This window comes from Melanostigma gelatinosum, assembly GCF_949748355.1.
Source record: "Melanostigma gelatinosum genome assembly, chromosome: 4".
In the NCBI taxonomy this organism is placed as follows: Eukaryota; Metazoa; Chordata; class Actinopteri; order Perciformes; family Zoarcidae; genus Melanostigma; species Melanostigma gelatinosum.
In genome coordinates, this window is record NC_136637.1 from 13,604,289 (window position 1) to 13,622,940 (window position 18,652).

Sequence of the window (18,652 nt, forward strand, 5' to 3'; positions counted from 1 at the left end):
TGCAAACACAATTTATGATTTAAAAAAAACACAACAGAAACAAGTACAGTATAATGGTTTTCAATTTAAACATCTAAATTTAAAGTGAATCATGTTTTGTGTTTGACAAAGAAATCTTGAATCAAGGTCCACTTACTAACTTTCTCACAGCGCTTTACATTCACAGACTTCCTCTGCAGATGTTACAGCAGAGCCATTGTATGGTTTCTCACACTGCTGTCATTTTATTGTACAGGTGCTTATGTGTTTTTCAGACCAAACCGATATCTTTGAAGGTATGCGCGACACTGACTTCTGTTGTGTCAGTTGTGTCTCTCCTCTAGTGCACTCCCATCCATTCCGCTCTAGATAAAGTATGTCAGGGCAAGCTAGCACATGGTCGTTGCACACCAATAGCCCAAGGTATTGTACAATACATGACATGTGCTGATGAATTGTCACTATGCATAATTCAGCGGGCTAAAAGAAATCCTGAAAAAATGAAAAGAGAGAACGAAGAAGTGGAAGAAGAGCTGCCCCAAGGCTAGTCAACAATACATCCCTGGTCCATATACGTTTTGACTGTTTGTGTATTCAAAAGTATTAGAAATGAGAAGGGTACTACTTCCCTGGTAGGTCAGTTATAGCAGCTGTGTTTCAACTCAAATTCAGCATGTGTAAACCCCAGCGGTACAAATACTTGCACACACGCCCAAGTATATTTGCCGCACAGATTGTTAAAGGGAGCTTGCAAGCCTGTGTCTGAATGCAGAGACTTGCGAAACAGAGTTTGCAGGCAGAAAATGCTTGGCGTGTGACACATTGCACCTTTAATATCATGACTGTATATCATAACTTCTGGGGTATTAGTTGTAAGATTTAAAACCGAGTGAAAATCCATGAGGACTGTAATTCACAGTCATACCTCCTCTTTTACCAGTGTGGTACGGCCTCATAAGGATCTGCAGGGCAGCAGGGTTGGTCATACTGGTCAACAGCTGTGCTAAGTTGGGTTCTGGTAGCAGACCTTTCCTATTACTCAGAATCTGGAATGGAAACACATACAGAAGTTAGAGAAGGAAAAATGAGACTGTGTGTGTGTGTGTGTGGTGTAGAGTTTGTGTTTTGATCTGGTCATTAGGAGTCCCTGATGGCTGTACTAATCCTTACACTGGTTTACAGCAGCGGGATATGTCTGCTATGTCAACAGAGGGGAATGTGGGAGACAAATCTGTGACACAAAAGAAAAGACTAAAAAGCTGTTTGAGAAACACAAAAGAAGCAGCGGGGCAAAGAGTTATGAAAAACAAGGCCGGAAAAGAATTGGGAGGAAAAAGCTTAAATACAAACTTGAAATGAAAAAATTAAAGGCATGTTGGGGGGGGGGGGGGGGGGGGGGGGAGCAGGTCTCAAATTCAGCATTGGACCAGTTTCCACACCTACACAAATAATGCAGCTCATATAGGTTGGAATACATATATAAGCCAAATATGTCATTTGAAATTGATCTCTGTGATCAGGGTGCAGCATGTCAATCTTGTGACTGACCTACAATGTACAAATGTGTCATGTACAAGAATGGTGTAGTCTTGCATGTAGTTAACAGTTTTTAATTAACTGTTCTAAACGAAGAGTATTTTGGCATTTCCCCTTCATTAGACAGGCGACAGCAAAGAGATCAACAATGAGGAAAATGGGTGGAGAGAATGGTTTGAATGAGCCGAGTTTCCTGGAACTTAACAAATCTTTGCTGACTTGCATTGAATAGAAAGACATACTGTAGGGCACATCCCCAAATAATTGAATCACTCATTACGCTGCGAAATTTAATTCAACAGACTCAAATGAAATCCTATTGAATTAGACTGCGTCAAATCGAATGGAGCAGCCCTTGTAGGTCCTCCTCAGCACTGAGAGTGTGGCGGCAGTACTCGCTGTCTGGCCCAAAGACACGGCAATTTAAAAATAACATTAGCAGGACGGTGATGTTTCCTCCTTGTCTGCCCCTGACATACAGCATGACTTCAGCTCAACTCAACCTTGTTTCCTCCCCGTCACATCCTGAAGAGAGAGCATTACTGACAAGGATGGACAGCGTTTGACTCCAGCCTGTCAGCAAGTGAGGAAGAGAGTCTGTTGCACAAATACAGTATGTGTATTTGTGTGTTATAGCAGGGGAAATTGGTGTGTGTGTGTGTGTGTGTGTGTGTGTGCGTGCGTGCGTGTGCTGCCGTTAATCAAGGCCAGTCGTAGCTGACAGCATCTTTCAAGGAAAGAGAGGAGGAGGAGGAGGAGGAGGAGGAGGAGGAGGAGGAGAGCGATATCATTTCTTTTCTTTCTGCTGGAGAAAATGTCAGCATGCATCAGTCTGTTTGGCTACTGGCACAAAATCCAGCCACACACCCACACACAAACACACGCCAGGGAAGTAAGGGAGCCGTGAAGTAGGGAAGGCAAGAAGTGTCGTGTAAGGAGAGGGATGGAGGAAGAAGAAAGGAGGAGGGAGGAGGAGGCCATCTGGTCTGGCGTTCACATTCATATTAACTGACTGCAGAAATGAGAGGATCGCCTCAGAGGAGAACAGTAGCCAGGAGTAGGAGGTCTTGATCTCTTTCTGAAGGTCTGAAGGTTTCTTTTACCAGCTGCTCACATTCACTGCAATAATCTCAAAAAGAGCCTTGGGGTAGTAATGTAAATGCTTTCGGTCCCCTCTTTCCTCCTCCATCCCATTTGTATCCCTTGCTCAACCAATCCCCAGCCCCCCCCCCCCTTTCTTTCACTGAGTTGATGTACTCCTTCCTCCTCACGTCTGCCTCATCTTCCTCAGACAATTTATTCAGAGACACATTTTTCTTTCAATGTCTTTTCATCCTCTTCGTTGCAATTCAGACTCCGTGGCGGTTACTGCTCTGCTTTTCAACCTGTCATTTTCAACCCATTCGTCTCAAGGCCACGACCTCTTTTACTGCACCTGATAACTCTTGTTCTGCAACAGCCGGGAATAGAATCACACAGAGAATTCAGCAGTCAGAATCAACTCTAAAGTGGAAGTATAGCAGTTTGAAATTCATGAATGAGTAAATTACAGCACCCTTACTGGGCTAAAAGCATGCGTGTCAAAATGGGCTGAACAGTGTTTCAGTTTGGGTGTTTGAAAGCTACGACCTCTGCCTTCAAGTTGTCGCCCTCCATAAGCTCAATTACAGCAATCTAAACTATTTATCACGTGATGAGAGCAAAGCAGCAGGCTTGTAATGGTTTTCCATGGGAAACTCATAATGAACCGTAAAGCTGCAGTTCATGTGAAAATATAATTGAAGCTTTCCATGTGACAGGAGCAACATTGTTTGAATTTGTGCCTATAGGCTGTTAAATGTGCAAAACAAACAAAAATAAATTACCACTGACGTTGTGAATGAGTGTCAGTATTAACTTTGGGTTATTGAACTTTACTGGACTCCATGTATTAAAGCAAATAAGAAAACCTACTAAATCTACCATATAATGTACTGTATTTACTGTAATGGCTCACAATTAACACATTGATTACAAGACCCTGTTTGAACAAGAAATACATCGTAAAATATTAGATACACATGAAATAATCACAATACATAAAAAAAATGAATACAATTTTTTTTATAGTTTATGTAAATAGCATGAAAAACTACAGTTTACGGTTTAAAAAAAACATTTACCAAGAGAACGAGCATTAACCAGTGGATTGGTGTACTAACAGCCATCATCAACAGTCTGATCAGCCGGTGAAAATACTGCACATTTAGTCAACAAGCAGTTTCTCCCTCAATGACCACGACTCTCCTCTACAGAGACTATGAGTCACAGAGAGGCAGAGGTGCGTGAATCAATCAAGACATTTAGGTTTGGTCCTTTTTTAAGACGTTTTAAATGCAATTTCGACAAAAACAAACATGTATCTAATATTTTAGGCCAGTACTCTCAGTCAGTCTCACTCCTTTACTTAAACACAACGCATGCGATTGATTTTGATTGCAAAAGCATTGAAATTCAGCCCGGAATTTTACTTGTCCACTTTTCCCACCTGTGAGTTCATCATTGCATATAAACAGATTGACTGTACTGTCACTGTTTATTTTCCACCACTTATCACTTGTATTTACATGCTGTGTATGTCAGGCCACTGCATGCATTTGGATGTCTGCGTGAGTTTGCATAGTGTCATACCGTGCTGTGAATTTGGCTTATTTTAGGCAGTAGGAGACAGTGGAGGAGCCCAATCAGTCTATAGAATTATAATTATCATGTCAGTGTCTCTCTGCTACCACAGCACAGTGTGGGAGGGATGCCACAGCTACAAGGACTATTTCAGCCAGAGGGTATATGGATATTTGAATGCAGGATGTGCAACAACCAGGAGGCACTGGCTTCACAAATAGCATGTCTGCTTGTTTACATGTAACCCTGGGTAGTCCGATGTTTTGGTGAGACTTTAAGAATTGAGGACATGTTTCTACAAAGAAAATCAATGTTTTCTTGAACATATGCTGCGTGCTTCATACTCACCATACCCTGGGCGGCGATGAGTGCAGCCAGGGTGCTTCTCCCTGAGGTGCCGGGGGTACAGAGTGACAGACGGACCTCCTGTCCTCCCACCAGTGTTCGGTCCATCTCTACCAGCACAGCCTCCGCCTGCTCCGCGCACTCGTACTCCACCACACCGAAACCTCGGACCGGGCTGCCCTCATCCTGAGCAAGCTGGAACAAAAACATAATAGCATTCAATTAAATTAGGGCTGGGAAGTGAGTTATCAAAGTCAGAAATCTTAGCACATCGTGAAGTAATTGGTATTGATAATTGACAATTTTATTGTATTTACCTCTGCGGGAACTGCGTTTTGTTAGTTTGACTAAGATGTTTCCCCTCTTCATCATTTTGTAAAATAACTACTGCTGTTACTATCACAATCTCCTCACAGCAAAAAGGTTGTGGGTTTGAATCTGCCAACCAGCTCTGTATGGAGTATTCATGTTTTCCTCAAACTTGGCGTTTGGATTCCCTCACATAATCCAGGGAACATGTCGGTTAAGTGATCTGAAGAAAAGTGATTGTGAATGTGTTTGTGTGTCAGTCAAGTGATAAACTGCCCCCTGCAACCCACAACAGCACAAGTAGTTGCAGATAGATGGAAAATATGAACTGCCTCACTTGAGATGTTCATAGTTAGGAGCAAGTGGGCCAAATTAAAACCTGCATTCACTCCGGATGGACACAGCAATGTCGATGAATCTGTTGCTGCCAGCAGTGCAAAAACAAGAACTGTGCCAAACACTACATGGAACACTGAAGCCACTGTTGGAAGGAAGTAGACACCTCTATCTCATCTAAGATTGATTTTTTTTCATGTATGATTGTTGAATCTTGACAAAAGACCTTACTTCTGACACTAAAGCCTAATATACACTGTCCATTTCTCCTATATGACCTCACTGGTTATCTGCAGGAGTAAAAAACAGAGCCAAGAGCTGTTTGAATGGAGTGACTGTGTATAAGACAGGGTTTTCTCCTCAATATGCAAGAAGACACTTATAATTCTTATCATTTAATATAAGCCGCATGCTGCTTAATATCTTTAAGAGAGTGAAATGCCTGGAAACATTACTTTAACTTATTCTGTCTTTTAAAAGTCAACAGAGGAAGCAAATGAGGTCCTTGCTAACAGCCTTTTGTTTCCATTTCTGCATCGAGTTCATTGCATCATCCAGGAATAATAATATTCCGTACCATTTATCTGGAATGTTAACTGGTACTCGGGTATTTTATGTTTGGATGAAATGGCAAAAACACACTCTACGCCAGAGAGTATTTATGAAGCCAAAGCTACCATGGTGATGTCATGTGAGACAGCCAAACCAGCTACAGGTCCACAGTTGCTAGCTCACTGCGGCTAATTCAGTATCGTTGGGCTAACACATATCAAATGCACGCAAAACACAACAGCAAGATCCAACAGATAGGACGGCAAATATGCAAATTTCCACTTTTAATTGTATGTGTATGAATGAGTGTGAGGTGTCTGTGTCAGAAAGTAACTGCCAGATAACTGTGCGTCATGGTGGAGGTAAAAGAGCTCGTCTCAGCTCCTTTTGTCAAAAGGATAGATTAAAAATGACATGATGTAAGAGATACATCCTCTTCTGCAGTGCTCCAGGGTGCAACTGCACACACACACACACACACACACACACACACACACACACACACACACACACACACACACACACACACACACACACACACACACACACACACACACACACACACACACACACACACACACACACACACACACACACACACACACACACAGTGTGTAAAAGCAACCAAAATGTGGACTGTTCTAATCCAAATGAAGACATTCTGCTCACAATTTGATGGCCATATCCAGTGAACATCATTGAAAGCTAGTGGAACAATGTCATCATATTTTCTTCAAGGGAACTGGTCAATAGAAGAGATCTCTCCTTGGCCAGACAGTAATGCTGACCAGTAACAATTCCGAAGACGATAGAGTTTTCTGTCTCGGAGGTTCAGTCATTTCCAGTGTGTGAGGAGCAGCTAAATAATGCAGGCAGGCTAATAGCTTAAAGCTAATGGATGATATTGGATAATGACAATGGCTGAACGCTAATGGCTTACGGTTTAAAAAAAATGCACCACTTGACCTACTGTTGGTAGTGGCCGATAAACATACTGCAAAAATACACGAGTGCCTGATTTAGCTGACCTTTCACAGGATATGTGCAATTTTTGGGACTGTTTAAGAATCTGGTGCTCAGATCAAGGGTACCTGAGCTCTTAAAATGTATTTATTGAAATGTCATGGTTATGTAAAATACAATTGAAAGAAGTAATTGTATATTCTGTAAGAGATACTGAGCATTTAGTGTAGAGCTGGACTACTAATTTTGCCAGGTGCATATCTCAGCTGATGATAGATTATTAGATACAGCAGCACTTGTGATCACGGTGGTGAGAACAAGGAACGTCAAAGATTTGTTTGATGTCATTTAGAAAGTGACTCTTTCTTTGTCCCCCAAGAAGCACTGACAAGTTTATTTTTCAACTGCAAAATACCCCGCTTAGTATGATCACAAGTATAATGACTTGTATTTTCATTTTTTGCAACCAAGGACCATCTTCTTGTCTTTATATTATGTTACCCAGGGCCCTTTCCCACTGTATTTACAGAGGATGCTTCATATATACCAGGATTACAACTAATTACCATTCTCATTATATTGTTGATATATATCAGAAAACAACTTCCCAAAGGGCCAAGGTAATCTGCAAATTGCATGTTTTGTTCAATCAACAGCCAAAAATCCAAATATATTCTGCTTATTATCATAGAGCACCAAGTACCACTGGATTCTTTATGTTTTTGTGATAATAACAATTAATCAGTCATATTTACAGCATTTACAAGAAAGCACACTCAAGTACTAAGTTTCAAAGGATTTGTGATTGCAATTAAACACAATAAAACTATCACATCATCACACTTCTATGCGGTGTAGTCATCAGACATTTTCATTGTAAAAAATGGACAGATTACGAATCAGTGGGGGACAAATGTATTTGTACTTTCTCAGCCTGAGTGCAGATGCCTGCTAGCATCAGCGCTCAATCAAGTGGCCCTTCACCCCTCCTCTCATTCGTCTGCTGTTCCCTCCGGTCTGAACAGAGGATGGATGGATGGAGGGAACAAGGGACGTAAATGGATGTATGCGTGGAGGAGTAGGTCGATAGGCTATTATCATCAGCATACATTAAGCAAACTGTATGGAGATGACCTGAACCACTCCACCGCTCGAGAGATGGATGAATGGAAGAAGGAGAGAGTGGGAGTTTGGAGAAGGCGGTGAGAGAAAGAGAGAAGGGAAGAGGAGTGAAGGAGAAAAACATCAGTGATTGATGAAGGAACTGACAAGTGAAGAGAGTGAGAGGATATGAGCCAGCAAAGACAGGAGGGAAAATAAAGAAACACATGCTAATCATTGTTCTTCACAACAAATAAGACCGAAGTGGGAGTGAGTAAACTGCAAAACACACATTATATATCAGATTGGATTCTAATTGGATTGTGTGCGAATGGCATTCGGCATACAATCAACTATGTGTGTTGTGTGCATGCGTGAGTAATAATGTAGAGATAATAATAATAATAATGTAGAGAGACTGAGCGGGTCTCTGAGCGAGTCTCTCTCTACTCAAATTCGCAGATTGCACTCACCCTATATAAAATATATTCAATCATGAGTTAGATCCGCACAAACCATTATGTAAATGTAGGGTAGGCGTGTGGGGACTGCATGTGAGCCTTGTATATGCTCATTTGGTTCATGTATATCTCAGAAAAATAAAAATAAATGAAGTTTTGATGTTTTACTTATTCAGACAGAAAACAGTCGTTGCTGCACAAACCATAAAGTAGCTTTGACATTATCCACATAGTTTGACACATAAGGCAGCTGCAACGAGCAGTGGTGTGCCCATTCTCAGTCGTGACAAAAAAATACTAAAAATCAAAAGATGTCTGATACTGAAGAGCTGAGAGATTTCTTCATCTTCACTCAGCACGGTCTGGAATGTTAAAGGTCCCATAAAAACCTTGATCACATGTTGTTACAATGACATTTTCTTCAATTGGAACCTCTTTTGTATCGTGGACATCTCATTGTAATGTCTGACAGTTGCTCTGCCTTGTCTTCAAGGTATGATTTAGAAATTTAGTAATTCACTGCATTAATTTGGTGCTTCATCCTGTTAATTATCATTGACGTAAATCTAAAACAGATTGGCCCAGAGGAAATTCCAAATGGTAATGACCCCACATCAGCCCAATTAACAGAATGCAATCTTTCATGTTTTGGCAAACAGGTAGTAGAGTTTGAATAACTAATTAAACGAACCCACTGCACCATGAGGTCCATGGCATGGAGTGCAAATCACAGCAGGTTTTTCTGTCATGATGTAACATCTAAATTAACATGTCCAATAAGTATGCAATCATCATGATTTTAGTCAGTGTATGTATCGTACATGCAAACTGATGAATGTAGCTTGCTGCATAATGTTCATGTAGCGTAGTTTCATTTCCAGCACACCAAAGAATGATGCTAAGGTATTTAGTTTGTATAACTCTTTTGACTTGTACTGAAACATTACTTGCCATCCCTGATTTTTGACAATGTAATCAAACACTTCTGCCAAATGAGTCAAGTTGACGTACCTTGAATTATTGCATAATTAACAGCAGTTGACAACCTCATGTTCTGCTTGTTCATTTTTTTCAGCCTGCCATAGAACATTATTTCATCGAGATATAAAACCCTGTATGCAGAGTTTTGGGCGGGGGGCGGGGGGGGGGGGGGGGGGGGTTAAAAAAAACAACAACCTGGGGATCAAATCACAAGACATGCTGATTGCATCGGAAGACACCATATTCATAAATGTATCATATCTGACTTTAAGAATTCCCTTTGCCTAACATCAGCAAGTATATTTGGTTTAATGGCAGAAATATAAATTAAACATTTTTCCCCCCAATGCATTTTGTACAGGAGCGTGTGCGTGCGTGCGTGTGTGTGTGCGTGTGTAAGAGTGCAGAAAAGAAACCAAAGATGCTAAGCTAGTTATCAGTGTGTGTGACAGCTCTTGACCTCAACTCGTGGTCCCCAGCTAAGAGATGCTGACTGAGGCACCGGCAGGGTTTGTGTGTCTGTGTTTTAAACGGCCACATCCGCTGTCTGAACTGAGTGATGAGGTCACGACAGCCCTGTCACAGCCTTCTGTGAAGCAAGGTACGTGACCCATCACAGTGAGTGTGTTTACATGGACACAAATAACCTGTTTATGATCGGGTTTTCAGAGTATCCCGTTTATGTGTTTGCACACCATCTCCCGTATTCAGAAAGTGGTATAAGCCCTTGTTCCGTTCATGCAGCTGGAGTACTCCGATAGAAACCGGGATACTGTTGCATGTACACAGCATCCTCTTAGAGTCTCTGAGAGCTTCAGTCAAGTGACATAACAGAAATACAAAAAAATGTCAGGAGCGAAAGCGTCTCACTTCTGGAGCAACAAAGAAACAAAATGTTGTCTTTCGGTGATGAAAGAGGATGCCTGTCTTCATCCACTGATCCCCTGTCCTACGTAGTGACGGTGACAGACTCACGCCGCTGTGGAGGACAGTGTTATGAGAGGAGCGGAGCGGTTCTGCTTTCAGTTCGTAGTGTGCGTGGTTGAGAGAGAGATATGGTAAATGTGCTCAGAGCAAACAGCTGTTGGCGACCCAAAGAGGTTATGATGAAGATGAGATGTTATCGTAAGCTCTTTGGGAGATCGGACCGGAAGAGAGATTCGTAATGAAGTTGTCAAGTGGTGGTAAATGTGTAGTGTTTAATATTTCCTCTCGCTCTCATCTCTGGTTTGTTTTTGTAAACATCACAGCGCCTGCACAAATAGAACGCAGTAATCCGTAACCAGGTAACTCGTATTTATCACGCATACTTCTGTGCTCATGTAAACATCATATCCCGAATATGATCCAAACAGGGATAATCCTCAGAAATGGGTTATTCACGTCCATGTAAACACAGTAAGAGACCAGTTTAACTGTACAGATCTTAATGAAGAGACCTGGAGGGATGTGTGTATGTGTATATGAAAGACTGAAAGTGTGACTATTATTTAAAAAGATAATTTAGAAGTGGAAGTCTCCAGATAAAACTGATCAATAAACCATTACTCTTGAGATTGGGTGATGCCGCATGAAACAATTCCACTAAATCAAAGTTGAAATTCACCAACAAACAAATGTTTGTGGAGGGTTTTCATTATCTTTGTGTGCAGCAAAATATGTCATTAAACGTGACACCTATCTTTGAGTTATTCTTTCTTTGAAGAAAACTTGGAAGAAAACACTGCAGGTTCCCCCAAAGGGGGGGGGGGGCAATTTTTGGTTGTTTTTATATTCAAAACTAGCATTTTATGTTGCTTCTGAATAAAACAATGCAACTGCATTGTCAAAAAGTGGGGTAATTTATCAGTTTTCAATCGATCTGCATATAAATCCATCCCTTTTTATTATCTGTTTTTCATAATCCTGCTGCATTATTTCATAGCATTCAGAAGTACCTTTGATTCCTCCCACATTCTTATACAGCTCATTTTGTTTCACTCGGCTCAGCTGCTGTGATGCTTTTTGTTGTCTCCTCGTCAGCCATCATCATTACATGTAAAAATATGCAAACAATCTTTTCACCGTGACTGACAGTCTACCTCTCTTCACCATTTCACTCCACCTCTCTCCATCCCCCTATTAGTCCTGAAACTGTCTGCCCTCTCCTCCCTCGCTCCATCTTCTCTCTAATAGGTCTGACATTCTCAGCACTGTCCTCTCTCCTTCCCATCCCTCCTTACTGTCTCCATCCTGTTGTCCCTCTAATCTGGTTGACATTCTTTCCCCTTTCCTCCCTCCATCTCAGCTGGATAACTAAAGTGCTGCATGGAGGGTCCTTACGTGGGTACCAGGATTACAGCGCTGAGGGCCAAGGCCACATGTTAAATGCACTCTGCACAGAGCAAAAGTAACAAGACGGCTGAGGCCTATGTGCACAGAGGACGAAGAGCTTTTCTGTAAGACAACCTGCAGCTGACGCCAGTAAGATATAAGGTAATAATAGCAGAAAAATGTATATGCAGCAAACAAAGTAGCAAATGTCATATCATTCATAGCTTTGCATGTCCTTAAACTTGCTGTGATTATATTGTCAGCAGCTTAAACACCTAGCTCTCTGGGATGCACAAATATATCAATAAAACAATCTTTACGGTGGAAAATGGGAACGCTGACAGGTTGAATAGCTGGGTATGCCCCTTAAAACAGAGCTGGTGCAATAGGAGTGATGCTTTTCAGACAATGCTTGTGTTTTCCTGCATTGAAATCAAGAATATCCTCAGTAGCATCAATCCAAAGCAGCTGACAAACGTGGACCTAGAGTGCGTCACATGAATACAAAACAGCAGTTATGATTAAAACGGCTTTGCACAGGTGTGTTAGTAAAATAAATACTGTGGCTACTTGTTTCAAAGCTAGCGTGTATGTTTTCATATCCCTGTATATGTTGTTTTAGCATCCTGTTCATTGGAGTACAGGTTTTCAGAAGCTTTGTGCTTTAAGTATTTCTAGTGCATACACGCTGAAGTCCAGTAACACACACACATTTGCAAGCGCATACTGCACACAAAGAAAACGCTGAACTATAGGTCAAAGCCTGCTGGCTCTGCAACAGTGAAGCAACATGAGCGAAACACCCACAAAGCATCATGGGACCGGGATGATGTGGGGGTATTGATTTCTATGTGGGAGTGGGGCGAAGGGGTGGAGCTATAACTGGTAATGCAGCAGATGACAGATACCTATCGAGTGATGTCTAAATAGGAACGTGGGGGTGCTGTGGATGCAACGGGGCAGGGTGGTATATAACTCAGCTGAACTGAAACACAGCAGAGCGGGTGGAAGGGAGCGGGTTGAAGGGTGGGGTGATAACGGCACATCTCACCTGGCGGTGTTCCACTGATCATCGTGTGTGGAAGAAGGGAAGCTTTTCAAAGTGACGCAACTATCATGAAGACTTTGGTGGATTTTGAGAGACGTTATCAATGAATATCGTTTTCTTTTAGAGCTTCTGCTGCACTATAAGGCACGAACATTTATCTAATATTTTGGTTTCACAGACATGTTCGATGAGCCGTAACCTCTTTGATACACAATTTTGCAGATCTGATCGTATGAGAAGTGAAAACTAAAGTCCCCGTCACATTTTTGTTGGGATGTTTTTGTGGTAAGAAAGAACAATTGTCTATCACACCGTATCTCACACACACACACACACGCATGAATACAGACCTGGCAGAAGACAGGTTTGTAGGTTTCCGAGAAGAGCTGGGTCAGTTCTTCAGAGTCACAGAGGTCCAGCGGCAGCCGGTTTATACACAGACACTTGGAGTGCAGGTTCTCCTCTTGGCTCAGCTGGTTGACGTCCATCCACTGCACCATCAACGAGCGATCGTCCTGCACAATCAGAACACAGGATCAGATTTTTAAGACCCTGAACTCGCTTTCCCCTCCTACACTGCATAAGCACCCATTACGTTCTGCATTTATTGTGAGAAAATGTTGGGAAATATAACTTCACTTGCTTTTGTATATTCATCCTCTTGGCTCAAAAGTGTTGATTTTGAAAGCTCATCAGCCCTTAAGCTGCACACATCCATCTACAGTTTCACTGATTGAGCCAATCAGACATGCGAGGTTTAGACGATCTCTAGTATAATTTATTAAAGTAAACTGCACTAGAATTCGATGAGGAGATGTTTTTCGTCCAGCGTTCCCTCCCTCAGATCAATGTGTTCAAACTGCAGTTTCATATTTTAGGAGATAAATTGAAATCAACTCATCTGGCAGAACCCATATTTGTACTGATTATCTGTTTTCTGTGTCTACAAAAAACCCAAATGATGTTTACAAGTTTCAGCCAAGTTTTTTGGAAGTAAACTCAATGTGAGGATGTGACCAATGACTGAAATGTATCACTCCTCTTTCACTCACTTGTTTGGGGCTAAATTAAATCGATATAAATGTGTAACCCACTTTGTGTCGGCCAGTAATCGAATTAAGTACAATCAAATCCATTGCTTCAATAAGTTACCTGTAAAAAAATGTGGGGTAATAATTTCATCAACTCAAGTGAAATCGCATTAATTATGCTGTTGTCAAATCGAGCCAATTCAAGTAAAGTGAATTCAATTAAAGTGTAGTCCTGGTTTGGCCCGGCAAACTAAAATGCATCTTTTGTACTCAGGACACAGGAAACTTAACAATTTTTTGAAATAATCAAACATGACAGGATCATTTTAACAACTGCTCCAACATACCAGGGGCCGGCCCAGTAGCTCAGAACGGGCCCGGGAAGCAGAATCCTTCTTCATGTATTCAACAAACCCATATCCTTTGGAGTGGCCCGTCAGCTCGCTGTACACCAGGAAGGAGCGCTCGATATTCCCGTAGGCGCGTACCAGCTCCTCCAGCTGCTGGGCAGTGAAGGTGTGGGGCAGGTTGGTGAGGCAGAGCAGGGAGTCGGTGGGCTGCAGCGTGACGTTGATCAGGCGTCCCCGGACAGTGCTGTGATGGAGGGAGTGGATGGCATCCTGAGCCTGGTCCCCGTTCAGCAAAGTCACAAAAGCTGGAGGAGGGGACATTATGGAGACAGCGACGAGAGGGAAAGACAGACGGAGACGAGAACAGACACAAAGAAAGAGACGCACGGACATAAACGGACGCGTGAGAGGTGAGCGGACAGAGACAAACACAAACATACATTCAAAGCAGACATTGAAAAACAGGCAGAACGCAGTGTGTGGAGATGCAGGATGGAGACACACAGTCAACAAAATAAACATGCAAAAAACAACTCGCATGAAAATAGAAATTAATAAATGACAGGCCGAATGTGTGTGACAAAAAAATAGGGGATACAAGTTTGGGCACAAACAACCAAATTCACAGACAGACAGTAATAAAGACAGACGGACAGATACACAGAGAGAAAGACAACACATTAGCTAGAAAGCCAATAGGGAGCCACTATGTAGGGGGAATCCACTGTGACACACGCATATAAACACCGTATCTAATCTGAAAACTGATACATGTGTCAGAGAAACAATAATACTGATGAATACTACGTTTAACACTACAAGCAAATAAACTGCAATACCTAAAGACAAATATTAGCCTCTTTTTCATGCCAGTGATAATATTTCTTAATGTCACTGGCAGAGTAGAGTCTCTATATACTTTACTACTCTCCTCCAATCACCAAGTCTCATGTTTCTGTTCTCTTTGCAGAATATGATCTCTCTTCCTTCCTGAAACAGAAAATGTCGGCTGTGTTTGAAAGAATATTCATTTTAGTCCCGTAAATGAAAAAAAGGTGATCAACTCTATGGAGGTCAGTTTTTGCCTACAAAATGAGAAAAGTCGACAATATGACCTGCGAGTATTGAGAAGGCTTTGATATGTATTCATAAGTTACTATCTAGTCAGTGAAGCCTTGCTTAGAATTCCCAACAGGCTTCCTTTCCTTTTAACAACAATACCCAGCTCAATGAAGAATAAAATAAGAGTGTAAAGGCCCATTAATAAAACCACACACACACATAAACAACTGTGTAATTGGGCTGAACGGGAGGAGCACAGTGAACGTAAAGAACCTATAAAGCCTTAAACAGCCTTGCATGAAAAACAGCCACGGACGGATTCATGGGCTGTGAAATGAGCTGGTAATAAATTGATGTGCAGTGTGCAGCTAAAGAACTAATGTGTGCACGAGTGTGACTGACAAAGACAAAAGGTCTGTTCAGAGAGTTTTGTGTTGCACATCTTGCATATTGGAAATAAGAAAAACACCAAACGTGTAAATAATACAGCAGGCTCAGAGGACGTAACAAACATAGACCCTCAAAAAGATGAGAAACTTGGATCTCTGCCCAGATGAAGCAATTCACCAAAGACCAGATACAGAATGTGCACAATGCTGACTGGACCCAACTATCAATTAAGTCAAATAACTTCTCAGCAGTAACCCACTTTGCTCTGTGAAAACAGCTGCTACGTCTGACCAAAGAATCATCGATTTGCATCACACCGAGGAAAACGCGAGACTTTCCATCACTCAGCAAAGCTCAATGTTTCTGCGGCCGCGCTGGACCTGCTCGAGAGGCCGGCAGGGTAAACGTGAAGTCGCATTATGCAGCTCATCAGATGGCACTATTTAACAGAATTCATTTGAATTGTAAACATCTGACCATGCCAAGTCAGAGAACACAGAGGGCGTGAGCACGGCCAGAACAAAACACGTATAAAAAATGCAGACAGGCGCAGTCCTTTCATTGTGAGCGTTTGACCTGCAGGGTAATGTCCCCGTGCCATCACTGTCCCCAAACAAACTCACATGTGGTTATTCTGAGCCTGAAGTCCTGCACATCTTAAATTAGGGTTTCATCACTGTTCATACCAGCTCCCAACATGTGGCGCCGTTCTGTGTTCCTGTGAACGGTGCTACATGTTGCAGGTGAAAGTGAAAGCCTGACAACTTGTAGTGTGAATGCTAAGTCTGTATTCAAATGATAGAGACTGAAGCAAATATCCAAGAGACAAAAGCTTTCATCATAAACCTGAATAACGTGATAATATTAATATACGGGGACATAACGGTTACTCTGTTGTGCAAATGTGAACAAATATTGCAAAACAATAATTATTTTTGATCATTTTCTGTAATGAGGAGGAAATTCAAACTTTGATTGAATTGATATCTTAAAGTATCAATAAGGACTGAACATGGAACTGGAATGTTTTGTCTTAGGATTGACCTAAAGGACACTGCAGCCCAATCAAGTCTCTGGCACCATTTTAAGCGTCAAACAGTGTAAAAAAGAAAATCAAGGTATGCTATTCCAGACTTAGCTCCAAACAACAAGTCATTAACAGCCTACACGCTTCAATCTGCATGAATGTGTGTGGAGGCGTTCGTGTTCGTGCCTGCTGTGTTGAAGTGCACATGTTCTGTGGTCAAAAATGGAAAAGACCCGAGAAACGGCAAGACCGAAAATAATAAATGAGGTGATTATTTATACTCTTTGGCTACTGTTCCACACACAACTTTCAAAACGTATCAAAACCCAAAAAGAAACTTCTCAAACCATGACCGAGTCAGAATCCACTTCTCCATCATTAGTGTATATTCCAAAAAACCCTACCTTTTAAAACAGATACATTTGGCATTTCAAACAGAGCTTCAGAGCTATGAGGAGGCAATAGCACAACAACTAAGTATTGTATACTATTTGGCACTGAAATCCTTTTTTTAACAGTTGGGAATCTACGTCAACTAGAACAACCTTCCTCCACAGCCGCTACATTTTAGAGCCGCTTTTGAAGCCTAAACGGTAGGGGTGTAACGGTTCACACGGTTGGGTTCGGTTCGATACGGTGGAGCCACGTTTCGGTACGTTTCGGTACAGTAGAAAACTATAAATGCCAGAGAAATGTACTTGATTTTAAAATATATTTATTCATTACAACTAACATCATGAAGTTATTCTTTGACTTTGAACAATGATGGAACTATACCTGAGTCTTCTTAGCAACACATAAGCATAAAAAACAAAAACTGCTCCTTAATGTTATGTAGTATTGTTACTTACATCTTGCTTACATCTTGTATTGTTACTTACATCTTGCAAAAGAGATTTTTAATCTCAATGGGACTACCTGGTTAAATAAAGCTTTTTAAATTTTTTCTTTTTTTTTGTTCAAACGTATTCGGTTCGTCATGCGTACCGAACCGTGAGCCTCGTACCGAACGGTTCAATACGAATACGCGTACCGTTACACCCCTACTAAACGGTATTTGACGATACTTGTTTTTCCTATTTAAGATTGTTGGCACAAACCTTAAGTCTTACACGGCCCTTACATGTCAGACGGAGTTGTCAAACACGCAAGTTTAACATCAACCCAAACAAGCACAAAAAGTTCACATTTAAATTGCAAATTGAAAAAAAACACATGAGACAAATGTGTAAACTATTTTTATAGATTTAAAGCTCGATAAAAATGCACAGGGTTGCAACTGAAAATTTACATTATCACTAAATTAATTTTTTTATGTTTATCAATTAATTGTAATGTATATAAAATGTGAGCAAAAAGAGGAAATCTTCATCACAATTCCCCCAGATCACGTCCTTCCATTGCAAAGACATTCAGTTCATAACGGAAATAAAACACAGAAAGCAGGAAACTCACATTTGTGGGGCTGAAAACAGACTATTTTTTGGCATTTTCCCTTGAAAACAGACTTAAATTTTGACTAATCAAATGATAATTTAAGACTTAAATGCAGGAAGCCGATATGGAAACAATCTAGACCGAGTCACAATGTTGGCAGAATACCTACGTTCCCTCTGAACTCTGGTGCAGTCCTTCAAATCAAACAGTAACATTAACAGTAACACACATGCGGAGCAGACGGGAGATCTGGAGGTGGCTTAAAAATATCTGTTACACGGGACAACGCCAACGACCTGCACACGAACATCGGCTCTTTTATCTTACATCAAAGCCACAGTCTGTGTCCGCGTGGTATACAAACCAATCCCTCAACATCCATGTTCACACTATTTGGTTAAAAAGACTACAAAGTAGTAATACATTATACAATATAAGTGGGCATCTATGACTCAGTGCATGTGCACATCAGATAGGCGCCAGAGTCTTGGATGGAAAATATTCGAAATTAAATGAAAGATGTTGAAATGAGCAACAATTGGGACATCTGCTGCACAGGCCTCATAGTTGTCACAGCAACATCGGCAGATCAAATGCAAGGTCAGGATCGGTCTAACACATCTATACAGAATCTATCCCCACCGCCCTGTATCTGCATCCATCAGCCAGCCTGTCCTCGTCTTTCTCCCTCTTCTGCATCTCTATCGATCTCTCCATTTTTGTCTTTTTGGGCCTACTCTTCTCACTGCTCTCTTGACGACCGTATTCCT

General features: G+C 41.4%; 1 protein-coding gene across 1 annotated transcript in view; it reads right to left on the reverse strand.

Annotated features, from left to right (window-relative positions):
• Positions 1–18,652, reverse strand: part of raver2 (ribonucleoprotein, PTB-binding 2) — a gene marked incomplete at both ends in the record, with an annotated part of 55,612 nt that overhangs the window by 10,801 nt on the left and 26,159 nt on the right. The window contains 4 exons of the mRNA XM_079267014.1: positions 905–1,025; positions 4,525–4,716; positions 12,936–13,100; positions 13,964–14,271. Coding sequence (XP_079123140.1) covers positions 905–1,025; positions 4,525–4,716; positions 12,936–13,100; positions 13,964–14,271 — 786 coding nt within the window. The remainder of the gene's footprint in view (positions 1–904; positions 1,026–4,524; positions 4,717–12,935; positions 13,101–13,963; positions 14,272–18,652) is intronic.